At 40.2% G+C, this 12,500-nt stretch overlaps 2 protein-coding genes across 3 annotated transcripts in view; both read right to left on the bottom strand.

Moving 5' to 3' along the window:
* Positions 1 to 12,500, bottom strand: part of LOC131995287 (protein sidekick-2-like) — a 188,255-nt gene that overhangs the window by 132,743 nt on the left and 43,012 nt on the right. The window lies entirely within an intron of this gene.
* The window catches only part of LOC131995042 (uncharacterized), a 9,166-nt gene continuing 1,493 nt past the window's right edge, over positions 4,828 to 12,500 (bottom strand). For both annotated transcript variants that reach the window (XM_059362651.1, XM_059362650.1), the window contains exon 3: positions 4,828 to 6,020. In XM_059362651.1, the coding sequence (XP_059218634.1) occupies positions 5,207 to 6,020 (814 nt within the window). In that variant the 3' untranslated portion in view covers positions 4,828 to 5,206. The remainder of the gene's footprint in view (positions 6,021 to 12,500) is intronic.

The following is a 12,500-nucleotide window of genomic DNA, read 5'->3' as shown; positions in this document are numbered from 1 at the left end:
ACAGACCGATTTGGACCGTACTAACACAGCTGTTGGAAGTCGTAACAGAACACCACGTGCAAAATTTCATCCAAATCGGACAAAAATTGCGGCTTCCAGAGACTCAAGAAGCCAAATCGGGAGATTGGTTTGTATGGGAGCTATATCAGGTTCTTGACCGATTTAGACCGTACACACAGTTAACACAGTTATTGAAGATCATAACAAAACACCACGTGCAAAATTTCAGCCAAACCGGACAAACATTGTGGCTTGCAGGGGTTCAAGAAGTCAAACCGGGAGATCGGCTTATGTGAGAGCTATATCAGGTTATACACCGATTCAAACCGTACTTAGCATAGTTGTTGGAAGTGATAACAAAACTCTATGTGCAAAATTTCGGAGCAAAATTCCAGAGGCTAAAGAAGGCAAATCGGTAGATCAGTCTATATGAGAGCTATATCTAAATCTAAACCGATATGGCCCATTTGCAATCCCCAAAGACCTACATCAATATATAGTATCTGTGCAAAATTTCAAGCTTCTAGCTTTACGCGTTCGAACTCTATCGTGATTTCGGCTAGCCATGTCCGTCCATGGCTAGTTCGACTCAGAACGTACGGACGATCAAGATTATACATACTTTTAGACGAATATTTCGAGGTGTTACAAACGTAATGACTAGATTAGTTTACCCCCACCCCATGGTGGTGAGTATAAAAATGTATAAAAGACATGGTTCAAGAAGTGTTGCGGGGACTTGTCTCACAGTCGAAAAATCATTGACGTCGAATGCCTGGTTTCAAATCCTAGGGAGAACTTTAGAAAAAAATGTCAGCGGTGGTTGTTCCCTCCTAATGCTGGCAACATTTGTGAGGTGCTATGCCATGTAAAAACTTCTCCATTACGGCACACCATTCTGACTCAGCTATAACAAGTATAAAGGCGTTTAGTTCAGCCGGGCCGAACTTTGGATACCGTCCAACTTGGGTATATATGTAAACCACATTTCGTCATAATCCGGTGAAAAATGCATAACTTATGCCCCTATATTGGTCTTTTTGTTAGCGATATCCAAATAAAGACCGATCTGAACCATATACGACATGGATGTCGAAAAGTCGAACACAACTCACTGTCCCAAATTTGGGAGAAATCGGACAATAAATGCGCCATTTATTGGCCGAAATCCTTAATCGAGAGATCGGTCTATATGACATCTATATACAAATCTGGACCGATCTGGGCCATATTGAAGACAAATGTCGAAGAGCCCAATACAACTCACTGTCCCAAATTTTAGCAAAATCGGATTAATAATGCGGCTTTTATGGGCCTAAGACCCTAAATCGGGGGATCGGTCTATATGGGGGCTATATCAATATATAGTCCGATATAGTCCATCTTCTAACTAAACCTGCTTATGGACAAAAAAGAATCTGTGCAAAATTTCAGCTCAATAGCTCTATTTTTACACCCTCCACCTTAGGATGGGGGTATACTAATTTCGTCATTCTGTTTGTAACACCTCGAAATATGCGTCATTTTAAGTCGAACTAGCCATGTCCGTCCGTCTGGCCGTCCGTCTGTCGGTCGCACGCTAACTTTTGAAGGAGTTAAGCTAGCCGCATGACATTTTGCACAAATACTTCTTATTAGTGTAGGTCGGTTGGGATTGTAAATAGGACAAATCGATCGATGTTTTGACATAGCGATCTTGGATCTTGACTTCTTGAGCCACTAGAGGGCGCAATTCTCATACGATTTGACTGAAATTTTGCACGCGGTGTTTTCATATCACTTATAACATTTATGCATAGTATGGTCTAAATCGGTTTATAACCTGATATAGCTGCCATATAAACCGATCAGGGGTCTTGACTTCTTGAGCCTCTAGAAGCTCAATTTTCATCCGATTTGGCACAAATTTTGTACAACGACTTCTACCATGGCCTTCACCATATGTGTGCAATATGGTCTGAATCGATGTATAGCTTGAAACAGCTTCCATATAAACCGATCTCCCGATTTTACTTCTTGAGCCCCGAATCGGACTATAACATGATATATTGGGTTGTCCAAAAAGTAATTGCGGATTTTTCATATAGTCGGCGTTGACAAATTTTTTCACAGCTTGTGACTCTGTAATTGCATTCTTTCTTCTGTCAGTTATCAGCTGTTACTGTTACTTTTAGCTTGCTTTAGAAAAGAAGTGTAAAAAAAGTATATTTGATTAAAGTTCATTCTAAGTTTTATTAAAAATTCATTTACTTTCTTTTAAAAAATCCGCAATTGCTTTTTGGGCAACGCAATAACTCTTCCTTCGTCCTTATTCATTCTTTGTTTGCCTAAAAAGATACTGCGCAAAGAACTCGTCAGATGCGATACATGGTGGAGGGTATATAAGATTCGGCCCGGTCGAACTTAGCCCGCTCTTACTTGTTAAAGATTGTAGCGTGATTTCAACCGACAGACACACAGACAAACGGACATGGCTAGATCGTCTTAGATTTTTACGCTGATCAAGAATATATATACTTTATAGGGTCGGAAATGGATATTTCGAAGTGTTGCAAACGGAATGACAAAATGAATATACCCCCATCCTACGGTGGTGGGTATGAAAATCCATTTTATGACAATCGGAAATCAAATGCGACCTGTACCTTGATCTCTAGAATACATGGACATACAGACGGACATTGCTAAAAGGAATCCGAAGAGATTCTAAGTCGATCTGTAGCAATGGGTGTAGCTCTTTTCCTCCTTAGCGTTGCAAACAAATGCACAAAATTATAATAATACCCTGTACCACAGTGGTGGTGTAGGGTATAAATAGACGGCTAATTTATTCGATGGAAACTCTATATGTTAAAGTTTATCTATAGAAGAGGGCATAATCAAATTTATTTTCATATCGTTCCCTGCCTCTTCGTGATGGAACACGAATACGATTTAAGTGTCGAATAAAGTTTTACTTTGGCCCTGTTAAGTTTTAACACCGGTAACATTTCACCGTAAATTGAAGAAGAGTGAAGGAAAATTAAGAATATGCCTTCATTAGTTTTCATTGGTGGGACCAATAACAATCTTTGAAAGCATTAGATCCAAGTAAAGTACCAACGGTAGGAAAACTCTTGAGATTTTTTGTTTTCACTATCATCAAGGGCCCCATGCACATACACAGCAACATACAGACATGAAGAGAAAAAGAGCGAAATGAGTATTGCACCATCACCCTATGGCAAGCCATATAAGCATGTGTTTAGATGTGTGTGTGTGTGTGTTTCTGCGTTGCTGAACAGGTATGTCTGTTTGTTTTTGTATGTTTAAAATAAAGTGTTTTCTACTTATGTTACTGCCTCCAAGTTTGCTTGTTTGGACCATTTACTCTCAATGTTTGTTTTATGTTCTCAACTTGAGAGATTTATTAAAAGTTTTACTCTTCCACAGAATTCCTTATTCCCATACAAACACACACATACTTGTATAGCTAAACTCAGATGAATTTCTTCGGAACTTGTTTTAACAGGAAAAATTCTTCTAAAATGGGGCAACAAATTGAATTTCATTAGCATGATATTCAAAAATGTTTGTATGTATGCGAAAATTTCGCGTACATCGTTCTAGGTTTTTCTTTTTTTTTGATGACACCAGAAAAGTTTTATTTTGTAAAAATGTCGTACTCTGATAGAACAATTGAGTTGACGTAGGAACACTTAAGAAAACTCCTACACCATTTACTAACTCACCACCATACAGTTTTGTCTTGCGTTATTTAAAAACTTTTGAAGTTTTCGAAAATTTAAACAAGTAAGAGCGTGCTAAGTTCGGCCGGGCCGCATTTTATATATCCTCCACCATTGATCGCATTTGTTGAGTTCTATGCGCGGTATGCCTTTTTTTTAGGCAAATATAGAATATTGAATAAGAACTGGTATTGCTATTGGAGAAAAATCCGCAATTACTTTTTGGGCAACCATAGAAGTCACTGTGTATTATTTCAGTTCATTTGGATAAGAATTGCGCCTTGTATGGGCTCAAGAAGCAAAATTGGGAGATTGGTTTCTATGGGAGCTGTATCAAGCTATTGATCGATTCCGACCATGTTTCACACGTATGTTGAAAGTCATGAGACAAGCCGTTGTACAAAATTTCTGCTCAATCGGGTGAGAATTCCGCTCTCTAGAGGCTCAAGAAGTCAAAATCCCAGATCGGTTTATATGGCAGCGATATCAAGTTCTATACCGATTTAAGCCATATTTAGCACAGTTATTGAAAATGTCGGCCAAATCGGTTGAGAATTGCGCGCTTTATTGGTTTATCGGTTTATATGACACAGCTATACCAGATTATGAACTGATTTGAATCAAACTTAACACAGTTGGTGGAAGTGATACCAAAACACTGCGTGCAAAATTTTAGTTAAATCGGATTAGAATTGCGCCCTCTAGAAGTCAAGATCCAAGATTGGTTTATATGGCATGGAGATCGGTCTATATGACAGCTATATCTAAATATGAACCGATCTGAACCATATTTACGTCAGATATCGGGAGGCTTACAATAATCCCCTGTTGCAAATTTCAGCAAAATCGGGTAATAATAAAAGCTTTAATGGTTCTCAGACCCTTTATCGGCAGATCGGTCTATATGGTAGCTATATCTAAATATAGTCCGCTCTGAACCATATTTGGGTCAGTTGTCGGGAAGCCTTAAATTTCTCACTGTTTCAAATTTCAGCGTGTACAATTGTGAGGTTTTCTGCAATAGTGGACTGTATTTTAGTGTGAAACTCACAATTGTAAACCCATGCAAATAGAACAAAAAAAATAGAAAAAGCCAGAGTTAGGTTTATGCAATTCAAAGTTTATTTTTTGGTCTCCGTAAAGAGCTTCGTTCTTACCGTAGAGTAAGCTGGTTTCTTTTTAAGTGAAGAGACAAAGTATTTCATACATAGCAAAAGGGCTAATTCAGCGCAAGGTGAATTGGAATATTATTTCAAGATGGAAACTATTGGGCAATTTGAGCGAAAGCTCTAGCCTTTGGTGAGGTTGATTGTGCCAAGGGTTTCCATTGATGCAAACTAGCAAATATTTTAACCGTTAAATTCAATTTAAAAATCCACATTCATTATAAGAGTAATTCATTATTAACTTATTATTAAACTTAACCTACTTTGTTGAACACAGTTCAACATGGCGCCACCTCTTGCCGCAGTGCAAAATTAGAGAGTACAAGCTCCTGAAACCACCCAACCGAAAATGGTGCTTTGTAATACTGGCATATTCTTTGAAGTCTGTATAAGACCAGCCCGTAGAACGGAGGCCACCAAGTCGCTACCAATAATTATTTCGACATCCTTGGGATTATAAAAGTGAGGATCGGCTAAGTCGATTATGTGGCCATATATGCTTTGGAATTTTTTATCGGATGATGTTGGTGGCATAGTAATTGATAGGTGGTCTTTAACTAAACCGCGCACCTGCAATTTGGTCGTATGGTCGTGGTATGACAGAAGATACACAATACAGAACTCTTTATCGTCGGCTATAGTTGTTGGAAGACTTAAACGATGTACAAGCGACTTTGCAATGAGTGTTTGTACTTGACCGGAGCTTATCAATAATCTTGCCTTTTGGGGTCCCTCTGTTGTAATAATTTTGGCCAAAGCGGTTGGCATAAAAACATTGGTAGGTAATTTTTTGCCTAGTCTTTCTTGGACTGGTTTTCTAGTCCCCTGTTCCTTTTTCGACATGGAGTTCTTACATTGTGTGACCGGGTTGGACAGATTTTTACTTCGGTTTTCCTCTGACTGTTGTTGTATTTTGTCGGTATGAAGCTTAGTGTGGTGCGCTTTGTTACATACTTCACATTTATTACGAGAGCGACACCATTCCCGAGTATGTGATAGGCAAAGGCAATTAAAACAATAGCCACGGCTTTTGACAGCTTCCCATCGTGCTGCTACTGACATTCGATTAAAATCAGGACACAATCTCAGATGATGTTGACTTGAACATACTCGACATTTGGCTTGGCTGTTGAGGAAATTAGGGTTAAGTTTGAAAAGAAAAGAGACAATACGGCTTTATAAATCAGGCAACTGGCAAAATACAAAGCTTGGTTAATGGTCGAGTGACGAGTCCATTTTGAGTCCGGATTTCTGCTACTCGAACCCTGGAATCAGAACCCATAAAAACTCTTTCAACCCTTCCTAGTCGCCATTCTGTTGGCGGCAAAAGATCATCTTTCACTACGACGAAATCGTCCTTCTTCAAATTAGCCTGAGCTGTTTTCCACTTATACCGCCTTTGCATATCCGAGATGTACTCGTTTTTCCATCGTTTAGCAAAATGGATCTGTAAGATCTTTAATTTTTGCCAACGGTTGATGAGCGACAAATTGTCTGAATAACATTCCGGAACAGCAACTAATGGTGCTCCTTTTAATAAATGCCCAGGCGTCAGCGGAATGAGCTCAGAGGGATCTTCGCTTATTGGAGAAAGTGGCCGGGAGTTAAGGACACTTTCAATGCGTACCAGTAGGGTCGTAAATTCCTCAAACGTAAATTTGATATTTCCAGCAGTCTTCCTCATATGAGATTTCATACTCTTTACTCCGGCTTCCCACAACCCCCCCATGTGGGGTGCGTGGGGCGGAATAAAATTCCAAGTGAACCCATGTAAGCCAAATTTATTCACAATATGTTCTTCGGACTTCTGAAGAAACTGGCGATACTCTCTTTGTAACGCCCGGCTGGCCCCAACGAAATTGGTTCCGTTGTCCGAAAATACTTTAGCAGGTAGTCCTCTCCGTCCAACAAACCTGTCAAAGGTTGCAAGGAAGGCCTCTGATGTCAGTTCCGAACATGATTCTAAATGAATAGCGCGTGTTGAAAAACAAACGAATATGGCGGCGTATCCTTTCTGTATCTTTGAATTTCTCAATCGAGATGTTTTGACATCAAACGGCCCAGCAAAGTCAATACCCGTATAGGTAAAAGGTAAAGAAAACGTGCAACGCTCAGGGGGTAAGGCGGCCATGATTTGATTATGAATCCTATGTTTGTAAATCGTACAAATCTTGCAATTTCTAACGCACTGTTTGACAGAATTTTTTAACCGTATAACGTAAAATTCTTGTCGAATTGCTCGAAGCATCAGGTTATTTTCCGCATGAAGTAAAACCCTATGGGTAAATTCTATAAAGAGTTTGCAAAGTCTAGCCCTTTCCGGCATTATAATGGGATGCCTTTCATTGAAGCTTAAGTTGGAATCAGATAAACGGCCGTTAACTCTCAAAAGTCCTTCTTCGTCACGAAACGGATTTAGTGTCAGCAGCCTACTTTTTTGACTGATAGGTAAGTTATTCTCTAGGGCCCTATATTCAGAAGGGAAATACGCAATCTGTGCCAATTTTACCAATCGGTACTTCACAAACAATAATTCAGCAGCGGTGATGTAGTCCTTCCGGTTTTCCAACAATGGTTTGCGCTGGCATCTCTGTGCAAACCGAAATACGTAACAATAGACGCGCAATGCCCTATTGTAAGAAGAGAACCTTTCCAAAATGTCCTCTTGGTCGCTCTGTATGGTAAATGCCTTAATTTTCCTTTCGCAATTAACTTCAGCTAATGTTGGCTGTTCTGGCCACTCCGTTGGTTCTTTCAGCAACCAATCAGGTCCGTTCCACCAGAGTCGTCTGTTTCTCAACTCCACGGCCGTACATCCTCGAGACCCAATATCCGCTGGGTTGTCACCACTTGGAACATGCATCCAACTAGCATTTCCAACATTGTCCAAGATCCTTGAAATCCTATTTGCGACATAGGTATTCCATTCGAAGGGGGGTTTTCTTAACCACGACAACGTAATGGTCGAATCTGACCACAAAAAAATATGGCAGTCTTTAAATTTTAAATTCTCGCCAATAGACTTTATAAGCCTTGCCAACAAAACAGCACCGCATAGTTCAAGCCTCGGTAGGCTAATTGTCTTCAAAGGCGCCACCTTGCTCTTGGCCACCAAGAGGAATGAAGAGTTTCCATTGTCCCCATTCGACGTCTTTATGTAAACACAGGCGCAATATGCCTTCTCAGAAGCATCGCAAAAACCGTGTAGTTCAACATTCTCATTCTGAGTGCAATGTACCCATCTAGGGATTCTGAAATCGGCGATATCACAAAAATTCTGAACGAATGATGCCCATCTCTCCAACGAATGCGGCCTGACTTCCTCGTCCCAGCTGGTACCATCAATCCATAACTGTTGTAATAGCATCTTGGCAACAATAATGATTGGTGATAACCATCCAGCTGGGTCAAACAATTTCGCCACCAAAGACAGAATTGTTCGCTTTGTGATATTCCGCGGAGGCAGATCAATAGCGCAAACGCTATAGAAAAAGTCGTCAGTCATAGCGTTCCATCGTATTCCCAAAATTTTCGTCTCACTACTATCTTCAAACATCAAAAAATCTTCGTCAAAAAGATCGTCTTTTGGAATTCCTTCTAGCAACTTCGTATTATTTGCCATAATCTTTTTGAGCGGAAATCCCGCTGACTCCAGTACATATTTCAGCTCGAAGAGCGCTGTCCTTGCTTCCTCCAAACTATGCCCACCAGACAGTATGTCATCAACATATATCTGATCTTTAAGGATAGCTGCGGCCACAGGATAACTTTGAATGTTGTCCTCACTTAGCTGCAGCAGTGTCCGTATCGCCAAATATGGAGCGCAATTAACTCCAAATGTGACCGTCTTCAAAGCATAATCTTTAACTGTATCAGAAACAGACTCCCGGAATAAAATCCTCTGATATTGATGGTCCCTTTCATCGACAAGTATTTGCCGATACATTTTCTGGATATCTCCTCCAAACACAAATCTAAATAACCGCCATCGTAAAATGACGTTCATAAGATCATTTTGTAGTGCCGGACCCGTATAAAGTACATCATTCAAGGAAAAACCACTAGTAGTCTTCTTCGAAGCATTGAAGACTACTCGAATTTTTGTAGATCTACTTTCCTGTCGTATAACGGCATGATGTGGGAGGTAGAACGAAAAATACCGCGCACCATCGGTAATCTCACTAGAATCCGTCAAGGTCATGTGATCGAGCTGTAAATACTCGTTAAGTACGGCAGAATATTCGTGACCAAGATTGGATGAATTCCGCAAGGATTTCTCCATTCGGAAGTATTGGCCCAAGGCCGTCCTACGGGAACTACCCAAGTGAACATCCCTTGGAAATCCAGGTTTAAATGGCAACCGAACCACATACCGTCCATCATCACGACGTATTGTCGTTTCTCGAAAATACTTCTCGCACCATAGTTCCGAATCAGATTTCTGAATTTTTTCAGGAATCTCTTCCGTCTCCCAGAACTTTCTCACCGCCTCGTCCAAAGACACATCTGAAGTCCACGTCGCAAATGAAGTCACAATTCTCTCCTCTGGAGGACCACTCACAAACCATCCGAATTCAGAGTCTTGTGCCATGAGTCCACCCGAGATATTCCGGCGAATACCTGGTTTCAATATCTGTGGCAGAATATCACTGCCAATCAGTAGGTCTATTTGGGCCGGCTTATAAAAATAAGGATCCGCTAACTCCAAAGATTCCAGATCACTCCAATCAGTGATCCTAGTATGTTCGGTTGGCATAAAATGATTCAGACTCCTAATCACAACAGCCGTGGCCGGTAATGAGAAGTCGGATCTACGAGACCTGAGATTTATCCGACATACTCGTGAAGAGTTCTCAAGGGGTGTACCGCCAAGGCCGGATATCCTTGTAATTGATCTCATCGTAGGGATTGAAAATCTCTCAACGACCCCACTCGCCAAGAATGTCTCCTGAGAGCCTTGGTCAATAAAAGCACGTACCGTAAACCGGTGGCCCAAGTGGTCGATATCCACTAATGCAGTAGGAAGTACAGTACGATGCCCCGACTGAGACAAATTAACCTGCACGTCATTATCGAGACCCGAATGAGACATTATCTCGGCCGGAGGTCCGTCCTGATTAGAATCAAGATGAAATGACTGGGATTGAACCTGAGAACTCATAGAACGGGTTTGATACCGTCGAGAATTTTGAGTCGATTCAGCATGCAAAAAGGAGTGGTGTGTCGCCTGACAAACCTGACATCGGCTACTACTACGACAGCTGTTCACACTGTGTCCATGTGTCAAGCAATTAAAACACACCTGGTTCTGCTCAGCATATTTCCTCCGCTCGGAAACTGTCATAGCCTGGAATTGAGGACACTTTCTGAGTCTATGCTCCTCACCACAGATTCTACATTGGCGATATGTACCGTCAGAACTGACATGATGATTTTGGGACCGTTGCACCCCCGCGTTCGAGTTCGACCCAGGTCTGCGAATATCGGATATAGACTCCAATAAGTCCAGTCTCTTCGATATAAATTCATTCAATCGGTTCCATGAAGGCATCTCCTTATGGTCATCAATGGAATTTTCCCATGCCGTCAGTGTCTCCTCCGGCAGCTTCGAAGACACCCAATATACCAAAATAGGATCCCATGCCAAAACAGAAATGTTATATGTCCTCAAAATCGAAATCGAGTTATTCATAGTGTATTGCAAATTCCGTAAGGATTTGCTTTTCTCAGAAACTACATTCTCCAGGGCAAAAATCTTCCTCAATTGGTTATTAATGAGAATTCGTCTATTCTCATATCTCTGTACCAACGCATTCCATGCCAATCTATAATTGTCGTCCGAAAGGGCGAATTGTTTCACTATTTGGCCGGCCTCTCCGCGTGTCTTAGCTCTAAGGTGAAACAATTTCTGAGCGGCAGATAGCTTTGGGTGCTTATCGTAAATAGCCGAGAACATATCGCGAAAACTTGGCCATTTTTCATATCCCCCAGAAAAGATCTCCGTATCACACGGTGGAAGCTTCAACGAAAATGATGTGTCAAGTGGAGATGCCCCAGCAGTCTCCGAACCGATAGGCACCTTGGTCGCCTTTTGTCTTTCAATCTGAAGCAAATCCAATATCTGTGCCTTACATCCCTTGTAGGTTTTACATGATACAGAAAATTTTGAATGAGTCGATTGCCTCATCTCTTTTGTATACGCCGGGTCATCTGACGTCATCTCAGACTCATATATCTGCACCAATTGACGCCATCGACGTTCTAAATCATCCAACTCTACTTCCAAACTAGAGGTCGTATGATCTTGAATTGGTATGTCAGCGAATGCCGCGCAAAATGTGACCACTTGGTCCGAAAAGAAAACGAATCTTTGTGAATTCATCTCTTAAGTATCTTGTCTCCCTTTACCCACAATAACAGAAATATCAACCGTATAGTTGATCAAATTATCAAATAAGGGATTTTATCTAAAAATACTGCGTAAACAGTATTTGTGTCAGGCCAGTATCCCTCTTATTATCCAATACAATATCCACCTTAAATCAGCTATATCCGTTTCAAAATTATGTCGCCTAATACAATCAAAGCCGACTGGGTATAAAAGTATCTAAGCGTAGTGCTATCCTAGAAAAATTCTAGCCCGAGTCAGGAAAGGGGTATTCAATGCAGTTTGAACTGGCGAAATAAAGAAATGAGCTAAAAAATCATTTCTCTTAATATAAGGTCATAAAATCAAACAAAATTATAAAAAAAAATTTCCACCAAATATCCGACAAGGCACTGAAATGGTTTCTATATCAAGAAAAATAAATCGTTTTACCTTTTACTTTCGCAGCAGGTAAAATCAGAGTATCTATTCCTCAAAACCTAATTCCAAACAACTTCTGAAAGAAAGATACCAAACAATTTCTCTTCCTTTAAAAAGCTCTTACTCGGCTTTCTCAGCGAATAAATCTAATATAACCGTCAAGTTTTGATCACAGCAGGTGTAAAATTAGCTTCCAATCTACGTTCCTGAAAGCAGTTTCTTCTCGACAGACTAATAGGCGTACGAATTCGCATAGAAATGCATTTCTATCATTTGGCCTCAAACCAAATATAGGTATTTAATTTAAACCTAGAATAGGTTTATTAGTAAAATAGAACAATCTATTTAAGCATTCCACTGTTCGCATATCTAACATTGAACATAGCTGTCGCTGTTTCTTCTACCGGGTAGCACGCTCCGAATGTGTTTTCAAATCCAATCTTCTATGGTAATGCCACATAAGAAACCAATATTTCACGTATAATTCAATGCACTCATCTCGAGACACTAGGTATTTAAGAAATTCATCAGGCCTTCCTTCTAAGTCAAGAAAATCTCTCCCACTTTCGTCTCTCAAAGGTCAAGGAAACATCAATCCTCTTCCTCTATTTAATACCAATCTTCTAGATATACTCTGGTTCATAAATTCGCATAAGATGGAAAACCAACATATAACTTTGATAAAATTACGTATAAAATAACTTGTTCATTTATAATTCCAGATCCAAATATTTATTTACAGTTAAAATTCATAATTCTTGCAAAATATTTAGTACTTCAAAGTTCTGACCCACCTTA

The sequence above is a fragment of the Stomoxys calcitrans genome, chromosome 2 (assembly GCF_963082655.1).
Source record: "Stomoxys calcitrans chromosome 2, idStoCalc2.1, whole genome shotgun sequence".
Lineage (NCBI taxonomy): Eukaryota > Metazoa > Arthropoda > Insecta > Diptera > Muscidae > Stomoxys > Stomoxys calcitrans.
Note: the sequence above shows the minus strand (reverse complement) of the source record. Positions and strands in the feature narration are given on the sequence as shown.